We start from the raw sequence: 19,916 nt of genomic DNA, 5'->3' as shown, positions 1-19,916 counted from the left end.
CTGCAACCCAGGCATGTGCCCTGACTGGGAATCGAACCGCGATAGTGTGGTTCACAGGCCCGTGCTCAATCCACTGACCTACACCAGCCAGGGCACACCATTTATTTTTAAATTTTAAGATGTTGTTCTCATCCTGAGAAGTACCATTTGGGCTTTAAAAAATACATCTTCCACTTCCAGTTCCATCAAATTCATGTTTTCTCTGTATATAATAGCTTCGTGAACATCCATCTGTACTAATTCCAACCACTTCAGTATTTTCTATGTCTCTTTCTACTGATTTCTACTTGTTACCAGTCCCGTTTTCCTGCTAGTTTGCATGCCAGTAAGTATTCGGATGCCAGACCTTGTGGGTCCAGAGTAGCTTTGAGTCTAGGGTTAGTCACTGTCACCACTGAGGCACAGGCTGCTGGGGATTCTGCATGGTGCCCCATGTGTTAAAATTTGTTTCCACTCTGGTTGGTGGGAACTGTTCCCAGCCCTGCACTGAGTTCTAGGAACTGTTTAGCCTCCTGCTCTCTGTCCTCCTTTATCTGGTTTCAGGAAGTTTCTTTTCACAGATATGCAAATTGGTACTCAGTCTAAAGACTCCAGGGGATGCCTGGTAGATTTCTGCAGTCCTTTCCCTCAGAAGCTCCCTCTTTTCCGGTACTTTCCCTGGCCAATTCTAGTCAGGGGGGCCTCCCCAAATGCCAGTTCAGCAACTCTACTCAGTTCAGCACTATCGCGTCTGTTACCTTCCCTGAACTGCAGCCTAGGACCTGCCACCTCTTTGTCCTCCTACAGGTCACAAACCTGTGCTTGTCATGTCTAAAGGCCATTATTTCATACATATTGTCCAGGTTTTTAGCTACTTGAGGCAAGAGAGCTCATCTATTCCTTGTTCTACCACCATGGCAGAAAGAAGTCTTCACACTTCAAACACACCCACCATTGAAAAATGACCATCTTTTATATAATTTACACGTAACAAACACAACGTATTCATGGTATTATTTCGATAGGATCATGCTTACAAATTCCTCAAATTATTAGGATTACTCCTCCATATGAAATCCCTAATACTCAGTATTTCCCCTATGCACACATTCTCTACTATCCTGTGAGTTATCCTCACTTAATGAAATCTTTCACTTGTTATGACTATACAGTTTTTCTCCTGTTTAGGTCTTCTAAATATTTAATGAGCTTTCACTTTTAACCAAAAGGTTCTGTACTATCACAATATTGATAGATAACTTATCAATGTGTAATAAATTGTGTCTTCTGGTAAAGTCTTTCTTATACTGTCTACAAAAAAAATGTCCTCTTTCTGAATTCTGTCTAGTGACACTTGCCTTTCCAATAAAACTTTTTTCAACAGTCACTGCATTGATAGGGTTCCTCTCTATGTCCTCAGAAATATCAGGAGGCAAAGTGTCTGCTAGCAGGCCTTCCATACTCAGTGCATTCGTGTGCTTTCTACCTGACATGATTTCTCTGGTGGATCATGAGCTGTGACTTCCTGTTGAAGCTAGTCCCACATTCATTGCACTCATAGTATTTATCTCCTGTGTGAAGTCTCTGATGCCTCATAAGGTGTGACTTTCTAGTGAAAGACTTCCCACACTCACCACATTTATAGGGTCTCTCTCCTGTATGAATTCTCTGATGTATGACCAGCTGTGCCTTCTCAAAGAAAGCTTTTGCACAATCACTGCATCCGTAGGCTTTCTCTCCTGTGTGATTCCTCTGGTGTTTAATGAGCTGCACTTTCTGAACAAAGGCTTTTCCACACTCGCTGCATGCATAGGGTTTCTCCCCTGTATGTATTCTCTGGTGCCTAAGAAGCTGCGGCTTCCAGGCAAAAGCTTTCTTACATTCACTACATTCGAAGGGTTTTTCTCCAGTGTGGGTTCTCTGATGGTGAATGAGACTTGATTTCTCACTGAACGTTTTCCCACACTCACTGCATTCATAGGGCTTCTCACCTGTGTGAGTTCTCTGATGGGATATCAGGCTGGACTTCTGGGTGAAGGCTTTCCCACATTCACTGCATTCAAAAGGTTTCTCTCCAGTGTGAGTTCTCTGATGTGTAAGGAGCTGTGATTTACCAAAGAAGGTTTTCCCACATTCCACACACCCATAGGGCTTGTCTCCTAAGTGAAGCTTCTGATGTCGAATTAGCTCTGACTTCTTAAAGAAGGCTTCCTCACAGTCACTGCACTGGTAGTTCTTCTCTCCTGTGTGAGTTACCTGATGTCTGATAAGTTGTGGTTTTCTGATGAAGGCTTCACCACATTCACTGCATTCATAGGGTTTCTCCCCTGTGTGAATCCTCTGGTGTCTAATGAGAAGTGAGTTCCTGCTGAAGGCTTTTTTACACTCACAACATGCATACGGTTTCTTCCCTGTGTGAGTCCTCTGATGAGTAATGAGCTGAGACTTCCAAAAGAAGGCTTTTCCACAGTCACTGCAAGTGTAGGGTTTCTCTCCAGTGTGTGTCCTCCGGTGTGCAATGAGCTTTAGGTTCTGGGAGAAAGCTTTCCCACAGTCACTGCATTCATAGGGCTTCTCTGTTGTATGGGTTCTCTGGTGTCTTTTAAGCTGTGACTTCCTGCTGAAGGCTTTCCCACACTCGTTGCAGCCATAGGGCCTCTCTCCTGTGTGCGTTCTCTGATGTAAAATGAGCAGTGACTTCCTACTGAAGGCTTTTGGACATTCACCACACCCATACGGTTTTTCTCCTGAGTGCGTCCTTTGATGGATAGTGAGCAGAGACTTCTGGGAGAAGGCCTTCCCACACTCGCTGCACCCATAGGGCTTCTCTCCTGTGTGAGTTCTCTGATGCACAACAAGCTGTGACTTCTTGTTAAAAACTCGGCCACATTCCATGCACAGATAGACTCCTCTGTGTGTTACATGATTTGTCATGAGCCATGACTCTTTGCTGCTGCTCTTTCTACATTTATTGCCATCACTGCATTTTATTCCAACATGGGCTTTGTCAGTTTTCATATAGAATAACAGTTTTTTGTTGAGCTCAAGTTTTCTTCCTCCACAGTTATTTTTATGAAGAAAATCAAGAGGATAATTCAGTTTTTTTCCACTGGTGCCACATTTATGGAGTCTCAGTCCTAAATGAACAAAGTTAATACTTGAATGAAATATTTTACCCAAAACATCATATTCATGGTCTCTCTCCATGCTTTTAAGCTTGTCTCCATTATCTTGGTGCCACATTCTGAGATTATGATCTATCCAGAGTTCTTCTAAAAAGGAAAAAAAATGAACCATACTGTGTAAATCCCCCAGTGATTATACTTATTATACAAAACTTCTGAACTGGAGCCTAGGATCCCAGTCCCCACTGTGCCCTGCCACCAACAAAATCTCCCAAATACAATGTCTGCTTATTAGGCATGAGAATTCTTAACAAAAATTGAAAATAGATATTTAAAAATTACAATTATTTATAATAAACACAAAATTTTAAATAAGGAAAGATGAAATATATTCAAGGAACAGTGATCATAAGATAAAAAAGACTGGAGCAATTTCTAATGAAGTACTAGGGTGATTAATTTACTTAAACTGGTTGGTAGCAGAAGATCAGGGAAGAAGACAGGTGAACACTCCACATTGGAAATTTTACAATATAGGGAAGGCTGAGAATAACAGGTCCAAAGAGAGGGAGATTATTCACATTGCTGAATGTTTTAAAGGAAGAAATACTGAATACAATGCCCAATAAATGTAGGGTATCAACTTTTCATATGAAAGATTAGAAATACTAGTTTTCTGTATTATCATTATATTAAAAAATAGTTTCATTCAAGATCATCACCTGAATCACTGATATCAGTAAGTGTACCATCCTTAGAGCTACTTCTTGGAATTATCCAGGAGTTCTCCAGAGCTCAGCATCAACATTTTTATTTAGGTTTCTTGACATTTTAACTGAATCTATAATCTATTACAAGTTGAATCTATAACCTATTGTGTACTGAATCTATATATAATGCTATCAATGGAAATTACTCCAAACCACAAGAATCTTTGCATAACATTAAGACAGAATAAGTACAATTACTTGTAATTTCCACAATATGACCATGTATTGACTACTTTAAAGTGATCTTTTCTTCCCAAATTATAAAAGGAAGTTTAGGAGGGTTACAGAGGTAGGAAAGTGAGCTGTAGGAGGAGTGGGCCAAGGGGACCGGTTAGAGAAGAAGGCAGGGCACCTGGAGCTCCGGAGCGGGAAAGGCAGAGGTAACAACCAGGCCTGCAGAGAAGACACGGCGGGATGGGAAAGGCTGGTGTGCCCCACAGAGGGCGAGGGCTGAAGTGACCTTTTAAAGGTTTATTTACATTAAGAGGAGGCTCTTCATTAGCAATTGGGAAGTAACATTTCCAGGAAGTACTCTGCAAGATGAAGGATTTGGCAAGATCTCAAAGGTGCTGGAAAAGGCAAGAAAAGGGATGCTCCCCTGGAGCCTCCAGGAAGGGCCACAACCTGTCCAAAACTTGGTGCAAAGCCTGTGACATTCGCTCTGACTTCAGATATGAATGGCAAAGGAACTGAAACTGAGCTGAGCACAGAAAAAGAAAGAACAAAGGCGTGAAGAAGGATCAGGTTGGAGGGAAGGAGTACTGAGGACAGGCTGATTGGAGCTTCATTTTTAGTTGGCTTCAAGAGCTCTGTGATTCGAGCAACTGGACCCCAGAGGGTTCTGAGTAGGTGTTAAAACCCCCATTTAGATACAAGAAAATTTAGGACCTAGGTGTTTAAGTTACTTGGCCAAATAAGCTCAGACTGACATGGAGGCAAAGAAACAGGAAGGAGCGCGCCAAAATTCAGCATGCAAACGGCTGCATAAATATGGCTTTGACTGTGATTGGTTTTTGAATAGGTTGCTGCTAAATTTTTTTCTTTTTTTAAGTTTTGTCATATGTTCTTTTTTAAAAAAAGATATTTTATTTATTTATTTTCTGAGAGGGCGAAGGGAAGGTGGGGAGAGAGGGAGAGAAATATCAATGTGTGGTTGCCTCTCACATGGCCCCCACTAGGGACCTGGCCTGAACCCAGGCATGTGCCCTGACTAGGAATCGAACCGGTGACCCTTTGGTTTGCAGCCCACGATCAGTTCACTGAGCTACACTAGCCTGGTGAATTTTTCTTTTCAAAAATATTAATAAGGACTTCAGGTCAACAGGGTAATGTGGGCAGACAGAGGTCTCTTTGCAAAACCACATCAAAATTACAACTAAAATATAGAACGACCACCACTCAGAACTATCAGAAATGGAGTTGAATGGAAGTCTTGATACAGGGTGCAGCCAAGGGGGGGTACCCCCAGAAAAGATTTGGAATGGTGTCCAGAACTCAAAGTGTATAGGAATATTGGAGGAAATAGATTAAGATGTCCTTACCGCGCCCCCCCCCCCCCCCCCCCCCCCGGCCGTGTCAGCTGGGGGGAGGGGACAAATGGAGCAGGGCCATTGAGAGCTGTTTTGCATAGCAACAGTTTTGCAGCTAACCTCTGGAATGGTCATTTAACATATCTATAACCTTTAACTGGTTTCATAGATATGTTGAATAGCTGTGGCCAAGTTTTGGGCCAAGGAGAAGTGAGTGGCGTCTACCTAGGCTGTAACTGGGGGCTGATGCTCTGAGACGGTGCCTGCGTGAGAGCCATGTGGCTTTAGCAGAGTGAGGACATCCTCTTGGCCAGGTGAGGGGGAGAGCCATGCTGTTTTGGAAAGATGTAGACCCCTGTAGCCATTAGAGGAGAGAGACATGCAGTTTCAACAGAGTTAAGACCCCCTCTTTCCCAGACAGAAAAGGGAAGACCACGCAGCTTTGCCAGAATGGAGATCCCTGCGGCCAGGTGAAGAAGAAAGACATGCACTTTTGGTGGAGTGCGGCTTTGGTAGAAGAGGCCCATGCGGCTTTGGGGTGCTCCCTGTGGCCGAGTGGCCTGGAAAGCAGGAAAGACTTTAACTGGAACTTGGTACAAAGAACTCTTGCCAGTGGAAGGTGCCACATGACTTTGGATTAATTGGAAATCCTGCCTAGACAGGCGACACAGCTCACAGTGCCAGCAACCTGAAAAATGGACGTGTGCTCTTTTCCTAATTTACGGTACCCGGAGTTGGGACAGTGGGAGAAGGGAGCGCTGTGTGTGTGTGTGTGTGTGTGTGTGTGTGTAGGTGTATACCCGAAAGGACTTTGATATTTTAAGGAAGGCATTAGGCCTGAATAGCATTAAATAAACATTTTGTTTCCTTTTCACAAATCTCTGGCATTGAGAGATGTCTTTCCAATTGGCGGCAGACAGAAGAGCCCAACAGATATTAGTTACCGCCCTTGGGAGGGGCCCCTGTTTTCTGAAGCAGTTTTTGGCATCCCTGGGTGGGCCAAGTATTGCCTCCCACCCTCGGACCCTTGTTCGGTAACAGACTGACAACTACAGAACTCAAGGAAACACACCCATCCAGACTGGTTGGAGAGGTGTAGAGGAAGAATGGGTTGGTCCCACACCCATGTGTAGGGGATAAACATTTAGGAGGGCTATCTCAGGAGTGAGGAGTCCCAGTCCCATACTGGGGTCCCCAGTCCAGGGTTCCAGTGCCAGGGAGGTAAGTCCCCATAACTTCTGACTGCAGAAACCAGTGGGGATTGACTTGGTGAAAGAAACTTCTGGAGTCTGAAGCAATTCCTGCTAAAGAACCCACACACGAACTTAGACTCACTCCTCTGAGCTCCAACATCAGGGTAGCAGCTTGAAAGGCACCAGTGGCACACAGGGAGGAACTGACGTGTCTGGCATCGAGGTGGGAGCTGGGGAGGAGTTTTCTCCCAGAGAGAAAGGAGGGCACAGCCACAGGGTCAGCAGGTGGTACTGTATCTGACGCTCCATCAACCTGGCTAACACTGTTGGCTCCACTCTGGAGATCCCCTGAGACTCCGCCCCACCCAATTTGCTTTTCCATATGAATGGCTGGTCTTCATTCAACAAGCAACAGCCAACTCCAGGGAGCCCTCACAGCCCCTATACTTCTTGTTAAGTGGCCCCAGGCCTGGCACTAGCAGCAGCCAGCCTAGATTCACAGCTTGGCTCTGCCTGGGAATCTCTAAGCCCAGCAAAAGTAGCAGCCATCTCAGATTGCTTTATAGCTCAGGAAAGGTGGCCCCAGGCAGAACGTAGGTGAGGGCTGACCTTGGCCTGCACCATCCGGGAACCCCCCGGGGCCAGCACACCCAGTGGGCACCTACAGACCACGGGGAGCACCACCACTCTGCCCCTGCACCGCTGATCCTCCACAGAGAGTAGGGGTTGGTGGTCAGCGGTCATAGCCAATCCCTGCTGAAAGTATGGGCACACTAACAAATACCCTTTTTATTTCTGTTCCAGTACTTATCAAATAGGTAATCATTTTTCTTTGTGTCTCTCACACTAGAACGTAAACCCTGAGGCGGGGAACAGGTTTGCATTTTTCAGCGGCATGCCCCCACTCCATGGGACATGACAGCCCTCAGTACTTGAGGATGAATACAGTTCACTTCCCACTGAACTTCAGATGCAGTTTGTTTCTGCTTAACCTTGATAATTAACTTTGCATTTCAACACAAATGTTTTAAGGTCAAATATTGAATATTTTATAGTTCTGAATTTTCTTCTAAATTAAAATTCTCTCTTCCCTCAAGGTTATTTAATGACTCACATTTTCTCTTAAATCCTCTCATTCCACATAATAGTAGTGTTCTGAATTAATAGAACATAAAATCTATCTTCACAGCTTTTCCAGACTACACAAACCTAGACTTAACCATCCATGAACGGTGCATGGGCGTTTGTAATTCGAAACACTTGCCAAGGTAAGATCAAACACTTGCTTAGACAAAAACCTTGGTACTAAATAAATATTCGATGAATAAGAAAGTGCTGCCTTACCTCACCCCAGAACAACCAAGTAATGAAATACTTAATAATTATGTACCACAAATTCCATAGAGAACAGAGAAGTTACTTGCCATCTTTCTATGTGGAAGAACACAGTAAGACCTCCTTGGTTAGGGAATTTCATACAATGTCTGATCAGGCCCAGATTCCTGTAAAACAATGCTAAATGGGCAGAAACTTCAGAAAAGGCTGAGACAAGGAACACTCCCTGTAGGTGAAGAAGGAGCTCAGACTGAAGAAGAGAAACAGTTCTGAATGGGGAAACCATTGTGTATTCGAAGGCCCACACGCAGAGAAAACGTATGGAAGACACTGAGAAAGAAACTAGTTCCAGTGGAGTTAACCATGATCTTCGGGCACAGAAAATGCCCTGGAGAAGGAAGACAATGCCACATATGAGGCTCTTCAACATGAATGGAGTTTAAACATCCCAGCAGGTAATGGGCTCTTACACCCAGCAGACTACCTGATGGGATGAAGAGAAGCTCTAGAGAAGTGAAACATCAGATCACCACAAAGATGCCCTGGAAGCTGACTGTCACGTACAAGTCTGCACAGAGGCCAGAAAGAGCGAACCTCCCTCTTTAAGGTGTTCAGTTTGTGCCCTGAGGTAAGGAGTCACCTACTCTCTGTTGGTTTAAAAAGAAATCTGACAAAATAGAAGGAGAAAAGAAAAATAATACAGGAAACTCAAAGGTCACCAGTGTCACCTAACAGGAGAAAAACCTGCGGACTCTTCAAGAGGAGTGGAGCCCGGGCCTGCAGGTTGGAGTGGGGCAGGAGAGCAGGAGGCGGAGGCCGCGGAGGCCGGAACAAGAGCCTCGTCCACGGAAGCCAGGGCCTAAAAGACTGGCCGCTGACGTGGGGAAAACGGTGCATCTCATCACTGACCACACACAGACAGGACACACCCTGACACGGAGACCAGGACCTGGAGCACTTTCCAAGTCACGCAGAACTATGTCACCAGTCCTGAGTCAACTCTAAAGACTCAAGGACTTGAAACAGTTTTGTCAGTAACATTTCAAGGGTGCTAATCTGTCATCCGAAGATTAACTGTGATTTAACTTCCATGGTATGCCGCACACCTGATTATTTCTCACCTGAGAAGTGGTGACTTACTATTTCTTCATTTACTATCCAGGGCTCTTGCTCCAGCTTGAAAACGGCATCCGGTTTGATGGTTTGATGACCTGTTGGTTGGAAACACAGAGGACTTGGCCACCATTGCGTCAATGGAGGCACTCTTAAATGTGAAGAATATTTTACTACAAAGGCTACAAAATAAAGCAAGTGAATGAAAAAAATCTCTAAATTTGGTGTATAAATCAAAAGAATCTTTGACATCTGAAACTTAAATCCAAAATCAGTAAAACCTTCGAGGCCACTGGGCACACACCGCTCACGTAAGAATGCTCTTACCCAGGAACACAAGATTGCTGTAGGTCTCCAACATCACATCTCGGTACAAGCTCCTTTGGGTAGGATTCAGTAGCCGCCACTCCTCCAACGTGAAGTCCACAGCCACATCCTCAAAAGAGATCTAGAAAAGCATAATGCCTATTAAATCTTCAGTGATTCACCTGTAGAACACAGGCTTTCTTCTCCACAGAGGTGGGCAGCCACTGCCACTGAGCAGAGGAAGATGGACATGACAGCTGTCCCCTGCAAGAGTAGCTGATGAAGGACACACCTCTATCCTGGGAACCTGCTCTTGCTCCCTCTGGGGCCCCCAGCTGCCATGCTGGGAGGCAGACCTTGCAGAAGCCCTGGAGGCAAGGGGCTGAGCACTGCCCACACCCCCTGTGGGAACTGCAAGGGGCGCTCCTCCTCCTGTGGCTGGAGATGACTACAGCCCGTCTCAACATCTTGATTATAGAACCAAATGGGAAAGACGCCAGTAGAGTCCTAACCCCCAGAAACTGTCAGATAAGTGTTTTGTGTTTGGGGTAATTTGTTACATAGCAATAGTTAACTTATCCTAATCTTGCATTAAACATTGAGAGAGATACAGAAATGTTATTAAAATATTTGTCATTATACCCTAGTTGGTGTAGCTCAGTGGATGAAGTATCCGCCTGCAAACCAAAGGGTCACCAGTTCAATTCCCAGTCAGGGCACAGGCCTGGGTTGTCGGCCAGGTCCCCAGTCAGGGGGGCATGAGATACAACCACACATTGATGCTTCCCTTCCTCTTCTTCTCCCTCCATATCCCTCTCTCCAAAAATAAGTAAGTAAAATCTTTAAATAAATAAAATATTTCTCATAAAATATTATGAACCCATTCATCTATATCCATTGAATAAGAAGTTGAAATAGCTTGTCTTTAAGCACTGTTTCTCAAGGAAGGGGCCACTGGTATTTGGGAATGGGTCTTAGTTGAGCACAATGCCCCATGCAGTGGGGGCCCTTCAGCCAGCCTGGCCTCTGCCTGCTGAAGGAGAGGACCATTTCTCAGTCACTGTCAGACCCAATCCCATCTATGCAGCTAAGACACTCTCCTCCCTCTGGGGTAGCTCTGCCCCCAACAGGACAACCAGCTCCTTCAGATATAGCCTAGATTACAGACATGGAACACTTAAGGGTTCTGGAACTGGAACACATGTAGAAATAAAAAGGTGAGTAAGGAAAAATCATGTTCTCAAATACTTTGTCTTTTCGAGCCAGAGGCAGTAAAGTGTTACAGAAGCCATGCAACAAGGACACACAGGGCATGGGGACAAAGGGCAAAGGAACTAGAGCAGCCAAAACGATTTGGAAAAAAAAATGTTGCAGTATTCACATGACTTGATTGCAAGTCTTCCTGTAGAGCCACAGTAGTTTAAACAAGGGGGCATTAGTGAAAAGAGTAAACACAAATGAGGGGGGCAAAAAAACCCCAAGCAAACTGGAATTATCTTCTGGAGAATGGGCCCTTTGTAGTACAGGCTTTGCCTGCTAGATCCTAGGTGTGTGTTCTAGGAACCCATCTGTGCCAGCTGGTGTGGTGGTGAAAGGCTGTATTCAGCTTCATGGAATTTGTTTTTGAACTCTTTCAACGCATTTGCCCATTTCATGATGGGAGATTTACCAGCACGCCTTGACCAAAAACTGCATTATCCCTGCCCCACCCCTCCTATTCATCTGATCTTGCTCCAAGTGACTTTTTTGTTGTTGTTTTCCCAGATGAAAGAAGTCCTCAAAGGGAAACGTTTTGTTGATGTGAGAGAGGGAAAACAAAAAACAGCAGAAGTACTCAGCAAGAAGAAGGAACAAGCAATGTGAATCAATCACAAAAACTTGATTCCATTATGTAACATTCTGGAAAAGGAAAACTAGAGAAGAAGACTGAACAGTTGTTGCCAGGGGTCAGAGATGCAGGAAGGTGAGACTTGGAGTTTGTCTGCAGAGGTGGAATATGACTGTGATGGGGAGTATGTGAATCAATACGTTTTAAAACTCACACGAGGAATCCGGCTACGGGCTAGAAACCAGGATTTTTCAGGCCCATCTGCAGGGAATGACAAAGGCTTTACCTGGCTGGCCTCTGGGGGATGCTGCCCTCAGACAGATGCACTGGGCAGACTGGGTAGGCACCGCAGTCAGGGCCTCAGGACTCTGGCTGGTCATGAACTTGTGCAGCCTTGGTCTCTGCATCTGAGGCCTCACTCAGGTGCCTCAGCCAAGAGCTTCTTATAGGGTGAAGAAGAGGAGGACCTGAAGTCACTGCTCATTTTGACTCAGTACCCAGTATTTTCCTACTCCTGGCCCTTCTACTTTACCCTCCTCCTGACTGAGGACCATGAAACTGCTGGAGCTCATTGTCTGGGGATCCCTGGGAAGTGGCTGACCCCATGTCTGTGCTGATGCACCTGACCCTTGGCCTGTGTACTGTGGGCAATGAGTTGGGGCTACGTGCCACCTCGGTTAGGCCCTGGCTGCACCATCACGGTACATGATGAAAGGTTCACTTATTTTCATCCCAGCTGTTGCTTTAACCAGATACTTTGACACCTGGCAGCTGGGCATCTGACCTAACTGCACATCGAGAAAGAGGAAAAGTTGGTACTCTGCATTGGTTTAGAAAACAGAACTTGTAAAAGAAAGCAAGCTCGGTGGGTAGGAATGGCTTTGAAAGGTGAAGGGACATGAGTCTGTGTCTTGAGTCAACAAAGTAAAGAAACAGTGCTGAAGGCAGACACCCTTGTGCCCAGCTTTTGCCAACAGAAGCAAAAACACTTGTGAGAGAGTGTTACAGGGCCGCCTGAAAGTTTCGTAACCATCACCTCTGCCCGGGATTCAGGTTCTTCCTTAAAACTAGAACATCAGCATCACATGTCCCCCACGTCCCCTGCTGGTTCTCCAAACACCAGCACTCTAGGGCCTCCTCCAGAGTTATGCCCCTCGCCGGGCGCTGGGCTCTGGAAGAACCCGTCCATATAAATGTGTTTACTGTGGGATTGGTGTTTAGGACACCATCCACAGTATCAGCGACATCAACAGCTGTCGACATGTTTCCTCTCCATGTAACTGGCAGTAACGGCTCCAGCCGAGGAATGCTCTGCCTTTGGGAGCTGTTCCTGCTGCCTGGCTTCAGCCCAGCTCACCTCTGACAGTGAATGGCCTCACTGCTTGTACCTCCACGTTCCAACTTTAGTTGGAACAATTCTGCATCCACTGTGCTGCTTTGACATCCTTCCCAGGTTTACACGCTTCCTCTGGCTATGGTCTAAACGTATGTAACCCCCTCCTGTTGCTCACAGAGATCCCTGTAAGCTTCATCACATTCACAGGAGAAAGTTGTGGCAAATAAACAGGTGACTCACCTGTGACGTGATCATTTTCTGCTGCTTTGGGGAATTCTGCCGTTCTGAGCCTTCCCTCTGTCCTGATGCTCTGAGAAAGGCCTCTGTCCAGGGCTGTAAACCGCACCTCTGGCCCCGAGGCCTCTGCTTCCTTAACTTGCCGTAGTCATCTTGCTCCTGAGAGCATGGTCTAGAGATGCAGTGGGAATTTTATTTCAGATGGTGTAAGTAAATATCCGTTCTCTCTTACTGGGAACTCGGAGGAGTTGTTTGCTGCGCTCCAGTCAGACGCAGGAGCCAACGGCAGCCACCGCAGGTCTCGGCTGAGCCTGACACTACCCTTGGCTGCCCTGGCTCCCACCTGGAAATGCCAGCCAAGCACACGCCCTGGCCTCCCCGCCTTCACACTGCTCTGCAGACACCTCAGCAAAGTCTGAACATACTGTCTTTTAAAAAAAGACTTTATTAGTTTACTTTTATAGAGAAGGAGAGGGAGAAAGACAGGGACTGTGTGAGAGATACATCAGTTGGTTTCGCCTTTCAAATGCCCGCAACTGGGGACATAGCCTGCAACCCAGGCATGTGCCCTTACTGGGAATCAAACCAGCACATTTCCCGGGGGCATTTAAGTCAAATGACTTGCATAGGTGTGAAATGCAACTAGCTTTTAGATCAAGCTGAAGTAGCATGAGGTGCTGGCTCTGTGCCCCCAAATCAACTCTGGGGCAAAAGGGAAGCAGAGGTCAGAGAACCAGCAGAAATGGCAAGAAGCGAGACACAGGCTGTGGTGAAGCTGAGCGCACACCTGTGGCAGCCCAGCGTGGAGCGCAGTAAGAAGAGGCCTACGAAAACCTTTGATTGCTGCTTTCTTGGCCCCCACTGGGGCAGAGCAGCCCTGACCCAGGTCTCCAGGGAGAACAGAGGCAGATCAAAGGGTTGCTGCACCAAGGAGCCAATGAAAAGGCAAGGGCTGCCTAGTGACCTTTGGGCCTGGACTCATCTCCCCGCTTCCATGGCTCTCCAGGGAAAATGCTCCACTGGGCCTTCCTTCTAAGGAGCCCTGACTTCTGACCTGAGGAGCTGCTGGAAGAGGCAGTGGTACTCGCTGCCCAGAGGTTCTACAGGGACCCTCCCCCCTCTTCAAAGGCCTGGCCTCAGCCCTTCCCTGCTGCAAAGTACCAGAGCTTGTGGGAGGGTGGCTAACACCTCTAGGAAAATACAGGCTTAGAGGCAACTGTAAACGAAAAATAAAAAAAAAACCGGAAGAAAAAAAAAAACCTAATTCTCCCTCATGCAAAAAAGGAAAGAAACTCACAGGTCCTATTCAAAGAGCATTTACTTTAGAAAACCTGTCATTGCAAATCCTTCCTCTGCCCTTTTGAGATGTTAATCTTTTCCAAAGCAACCTGAGTCTCCTCCAGTTTAACAATGCAAGAATGTGAATGTCAAGGGCCCGTAAGCTATCTCTCAGAGGATGGGCTCTCTCCCAGTGTCTAGGAGGACAGGAGCCTCAGCAGCCTGACCTCAGCACCCAGCCCCGCTCCATCAAGAAGATGTGAAAGGATGATTCCCCCCTTTGGATAAAGGCAGTACAGATGCCTTAGCCAACACAGATGACCACCCCAGTCACCCAGTGAATTAAGGAGGGACTGTGTGTCCCAAGTGATCATTTACCCTGAGAACGGGCATGATGGGCTGCACCTCCCTGGCCACAGCAAAGCTGAGCCTTCGCCACATACTCCTGCACACGGCTCACAATGCTCCTCGCACTTGGGTTTACTTGGGATTGAATAATAAAACTGTTTCTTTCTCTTCTACTTCAGTGGAGACTTTCAGGGTTTGCAGATTATGGCTTTAATTATTTTCCTAGCAGGCCAAATAGCCAGATAACAGTACAACCACTATTTTTAACACCTTCAAAAGACTGCAGACTGCCTGCTGGTGTGGCTTGTTGGGGGGGGGGCGTCGCCCCGTGAATTGAGAGGTTGCTGGGTTAGATTCCCAGTTGGGGCACAGGCCTAGGCTGCAGGTTCTCTCCGCTGGGCATGTGCAAGAGGAAACCTGTGGGTGTCTCTCTCACATCGATGTTTCTCACTTTCTCACCCTCTCCTCTCTCCTTTCCTCTCTCTCTAAAAAATAAAAATAATAATTTTTTTTAAAAAAGGATCATAAACTGCGTAACAGTTACCACCTTAGGCAGAATTATTGGGACAAACTAAGATTTAAGATAAACATAATAAACAGAAAATACTACGTTTTGATGTATAAAATACTGACACCTTTGTTGTCTTCACTGCTCAAGGACCAGGTCACCTATACTCGGCCACGGCTGGGGCCAGAGAGCGGCTTCACGGGTGCAGATTGCACAGGGATATTTCCTTCATAAGAACACATCTGAGAGGAAATGTCCAAGAACCTCAGTACCCAGTTAACATGGGGACAGGAGGGACAAAGTCCACCTTTCCTAGCAATCCTGCCACAGGTTGACAGCTCACTAGGCAGACCAAACACGGTGGACAGGTCAGTGGGCATCTTTCCAGAAAATGAACAGAGCGGGGAGAGACTGTTCTACCTGCACAAGACTCAGCAAGAGCTCCTTGTCTGGAGGTGCTGTTTCACTGAAGAACGGGGGGCGGGGGGGCGGTGCGGGTACACATGGGTACAGAGAGCGGCAGAAGGAAGTGTCCACTCTTCCGTCACCTATGAGGGATAAAGTTACACCTGAGTGTTAGCAAACTGCCAGGTTTTGCCCCAGGGCGGCTACAGACAGTGGAGTCAGAACACTGCCCCTTCGAGGCAGTTACCACTCTCCCTGGAGCTGGGTGAGGCTGGGTGCAGATTGCAACTGGACAGGCCTGCTCTCCTCTGCACTTGCTCAGGAACCAATGCCCATGCAGACAGCAAGCCCGAAGTGGAAAGGAAACATCTGACTGTGGGCATCAGCTCCTGACATTGTCTCCTGACAGCCATAAGGGAATCGAAGGAAGACTCAGGCCAGGGAGGGGGACAAGCCCCAATGTCAGCAAGGTAACGAGGGTCTTGTTGGGCAGTGGAGAACCACAGTCAATTTGGAAAGACAGGCTGGATATTGAACTTTGACCTGAAACAGTGGCAGAAGGCAGAGCAAGGATGTCCAGGGCAGGAAGAGTTCCCAGAGGCAGGAAATAGGAAGTATGACAGGTTTTTGCCCACTGGCAGGGTGTAGACATAAAGAACAGATTCCTCGGGGAAGCTGGACTCAGTCCGGTGTGAAGGATTTGGGGCTTGAAGGGGGATCGCTCCAGGAAAAACATTCTGGGAGAGCTGAGAGCAGCATGCAAAGGAAGCCCCTCTCCCAAGATGCCCAGGGAGCGGCTCTGAGTGCCTGGGGACAGCTAGGGGTCTCAGCAGTCAAGGAGGCCCTGAGAGGGCCCCTGAATGAAAACAGACCAGACTTCCTGCTGTCCAAAGCAGGGGTCCCTGAGACCAAGGCCCACCTGTCTGGGAAGGTTTTCTTTAGTATGGAGCTCCAGATCTTCTCCAGCTGACTCCTCTGGAAAAGGGAATGTCCGATTGTGCTGATGCCTAAGATTCACCCACACAGGCCCCACAGTCACCAATGACCTCCTGAGAATTCTCCAGCCCCAAGACCACTGAACAGCCCCTCACCCAACTACATACAGGCCACACAGCCCCTGAACCCATGGAAATGGTGCCAGGACCCAATCCCAGCATGTCTGTGTGTAGAGGCTTCCCTGAGCACCCAGCAATCCTTGGACAACAGCGGGGTGCCCACGAGCTCAATTCAAATCTGGCACTGTCTGCCCCTGGACAGAATCATATTCCACCCACCAAGGGCCCAGCCCCACAAGACTGCCCTCTCCTCTGATGCCTGTCTCACACCTAGACTGTGACTGGTGCTGCTGACCCCTGGCTCCAGACTGGAGGTCCCAGTGCCCTCCTTCTCAGGCACAGCCAGGGCGTCCCATGTACTTCTGACCCTCTGGCTCTAAATCAGGGGTTCCTGTGACCCCCTCCTTGGGTCAGTTACTCTGCTCGACATCCACTCCACCTATGGCTCTAAAATGTTTTCAGTAACTGAGAACAAGAGACCAAATACTGTAAAAGATGCTCCCAGTGTTCTTATGACTCTAGATCATGAGGGATCTGTGAACCAGAAACGGGATGAAGACCAAGCATGTCTGATAAACACATCTTGGTCATCTGAATGACCAAATATATATTAGAAATCATAACATCATACCCAGTGTCACTCATCCTATGTGCCCATCCCCCATCCCCCCAGGCCCCAGTTATTGATTTCATAGTCCACCCTTCAATCACGCACACTGTGGGTCCCCAGTTGCGAGCCCCCAAGTGACAAAACCAATCCACAGGACTGTATGGATCAATGGAACCCAAAGCCTCTCCGCAGCCCTGCCCCCAGTCCAACACCCACAGGACCCTTGATTCCGCCTCCCCCCAGGCTCTCCCTCACTCAGCCCGTACACCCCTGCAGGCCCCAAACCACTGACTCCCACACTGACACCAAGAAACACCACCATGGGCTCCCCAGACCCGGGAAAGTAACCTCCACCAAGTCTGTTCACTGGCTGGAAAGTGAGTCACTGAAATCCCAACCACTGGGTCCCCAAGAAGCCCAGGGAACTCTAATCACTCCCTCCCTCGGGCACCCATTCACTCACCCTGACAGGTGCCCACCCCTGCTCTCACAGAGCTTCCTGCTCCCATCACTAAACCCCAAGGTGTCCCCAATCTCTTATCGCACCAGACCCCTCGACCATTCCCATGCACAATTCTCCAATCCACTCGGTGCCCACCTGCCATTCTGTGGTACCCCCCCCCCAGTTTCTCCTTATCATCACCCTGAAAGGTCCTCTGGTTCTGCACAAACCCCAGTACCCTGGCCCCTCCTACGACTCCAATTACTCACCCCATTGTCAGCTCATTGAAACCCCCAGAAGGCCACCATTAACTGGTATCTGGCTCTCTGTCACTGACACTCAGTGCCCCCATCTCTGATGCCCCAGTTACCAGACCCCAAACACTACACAGGCCCCCCCGACAGTCCCTTTCACCAAGAAATCAACCACTGATCAAATAAAAAACAAATGCAGACTTAGTAAAGAATTATTTTATTCCAAAGGATTACTGGGGTGGGGCCTACTGCCACAGGCAGAACACTGTGGCCCTCCGCTCAGTGTTTTGGTTTCTATTATATAGAAAGGGGCAAACCAGGTTAGAGCCAGGGGAGCGGGGATCAAAGCTCAGGGAACTGGGGGAAAGAGAGAAGTTGGGTTAACAGGCATTTTTTTTTAAATCTTCACCAGCAACCTTTGACGCTCCAACTAACCCAGCCCCCCGCTAGGGCGGGTTAATAAGCATTTTGTCACCACTGATCAGGGGGACATACAGCTCAGCTAATCACTAAGTCGGCAAAAAAGAATTTGGAGGGTCAGCGTCTGGCTTCGCACTTGGTTACACGAGGGCTCGTGTGAGCCTGACCCAGCCTCGGAAGAAGGGGATCTTTGCAGGGAGCAGTTTCCCGGAACACGGAAGGTGGCAGGTGCGACCCCACGCTGTCACCCCCAGCAGACCCCTCCGCGGATTAAATCCTCCACCCAAGCGTTCGGTGCCCTCCACCCTTTAGAGGTGCCCGTCAGCGCCTCACCATTTTTCCTAAAGGAATCCGGGTCGTCGATCGTCGAGCCTAACTGTTCCCCCGAACAAACCCGCGGCCTGCGTCCCGGGCGCCCCCACTGCCAGCCCGTGCTGCTTCGGGCCCCTACACCCGCCACCGCGCCGAAGGACCCCTAGAGCCCCGCCCAGGGATTCGCCCACGTAATTCCCTGCACTGGGTTCACAACCACGCATCCCTGCCTAGCCCCAACTTACTGGTTGTCACAGATTCTACCCTCAAGTGCGCCCAGATTTAATCAGCTCCGCTGTGTCCACACAGTCCCTCGTCCCGCCACCACGGGCGAGCCCGCTGTGAGCCCCCCACACCTCCGTCCTGCCGCCCCGCACTCACTCGTACGCACCCCCCGTCCCCTACGGCGACCGCATCCACCTACCTCCCGCTCCGCGCGCCTTGCGGCCCCCACCCACCTGGACCAGAACCTCAAGCGCCGCCCGGCCGTCCTGCGGCTCCAGGCTCCAGGGCCGGCAGGTGCTCGCGCTGGGCTCGACGCGGGGCTGCGAAGGTCACGGGGGCCACCCCAGGCCGCACCCTCACGGTTCTGCCTCTCTCCACACACTCTTACCCCTTGGAGCCGCAGCACCGAGCTGACACCACCCGACGGCGTTGTGTCCGCGCAGAACTACATTTCCCCGAGTTCCGCTCGTCCCAGAACTACATTTCCCAGCGGGCTCTGCGGTGTGCCTAGCGGGATAGACAGCTTCGAGGTTTGAAGCCGCTATGCAGCTTCGACTGCTTGGTTCAGAGATGGGTGGAGCGGGTGCTGAGGGTCAAAATGTGCGCGCGTCAACCGAGTTGTGTCCGCAACAGGGAACTTCTCTATCCTTTATATTTTTATCATGCCTTAAAATTTATAAAATGAAAGTAGCCCTGGCTGGTGTGTCTCAGTGGATTGAGTACAGGCCTGCGAACCAAAAAGGTCGCAGTTTGGATTCTCAGTCCTAACGCACACGCCTGGGTTTTTGGACAGTGCCAGGTGAGCGGCAACTACTCTTAGAGGTTTCTCTTCCTGTCTTTCACCCTCCCTTCCCCTCTCTCTAAAAATAAATATATAAAATACAAATAAAAATTTAAAAAATAAAAGTAGCCCTGGCTGATGTAGCTCAGTGGATTGAGCCCGGGCCTGCAAACCAGAATTCCCAGTCAGGGCACATGCCTGGGTTGCAGGCCAGTTCTCCGTAGGGGCCAGTTCCTAGCAGGGAATGCACGAGAGGCAACCACACATTGATGTTTGTCTTCCTCTCTCCTTCCCTTTCCCTCTAAAGATAAATAAATAAAATATTTTTTAAAAAAGTGATGTAGGTATGTTTTAATACATCCAATCCAACAGATTAACAAAAGGAAGTAAATGAAAATGAATGAGGAATTTAGGGAGAATTAAATCATAGCAAGAAAAAAATTAATGAATATAACATTTAACAGCCTTTTGGTAGTGTTCTCTGTCAACTAAATGGATTCATAATATTTATTGAGTCCTTCTCTAGC

General features: G+C 48.1%; 1 protein-coding gene across 2 annotated transcripts; it reads right to left on the bottom strand.

Annotated features, from left to right (window-relative positions):
* Window positions 1–125: 125 nt before the first annotated feature.
* On the bottom strand, window positions 126–19,062 carry ZNF605 (zinc finger protein 605). 2 transcript variants are annotated; one of them, XM_037051787.1, is made up of 5 exons: window positions 18,997–19,062; window positions 12,755–12,923; window positions 9,372–9,492; window positions 9,053–9,142; window positions 126–3,251 (listed from the first exon to the last, which is right to left on the bottom strand). In XM_037051787.1, the coding sequence occupies exons 2-5, from the start codon at window positions 12,767–12,769 to the stop codon at window positions 1,462–1,464; spliced, it is 2,016 nt and encodes a 671-aa protein (XP_036907682.1). In that variant the 5' UTR covers window positions 12,770–12,923; window positions 18,997–19,062; the 3' UTR covers window positions 126–1,461. The 2 variants fall into 2 exon arrangements, with proteins under 2 accessions (XP_036907682.1, XP_036907683.1); XM_037051788.1 differs by lacking the exon at window positions 18,997–19,062 and adding an exon at window positions 18,842–18,987.
* Window positions 19,063–19,916: the final 854 nt, after the last annotated feature.

The sequence above is a fragment of the Sturnira hondurensis genome, unplaced genomic scaffold (assembly GCF_014824575.4).
Source record: "Sturnira hondurensis isolate 20B ecotype Veracruz unplaced genomic scaffold, ASM1482457v3 Scaffold0007406, whole genome shotgun sequence".
In the NCBI taxonomy this organism is placed as follows: Eukaryota; Metazoa; Chordata; class Mammalia; order Chiroptera; family Phyllostomidae; genus Sturnira; species Sturnira hondurensis.
Note: the sequence above shows the minus strand (reverse complement) of the source record. Positions and strands in the feature narration are given on the sequence as shown.

Coding starts and splice junctions, on each gene's coding strand:
- ZNF605 (XM_037051787.1), bottom strand. Junction 9,143..9,371: donor CAGCAATCTTGTGTTCCTGG/GTAAGAGCATTC, acceptor TCCAACCAACAG/GTCATCAAACCATCAAACCG. Junction 3,252..9,052: donor AGTAAGTCACCACTTCTCAG/GTGAGAAATAAT, acceptor TTTCCTTTTTAG/AAGAACTCTGGATAGATCAT.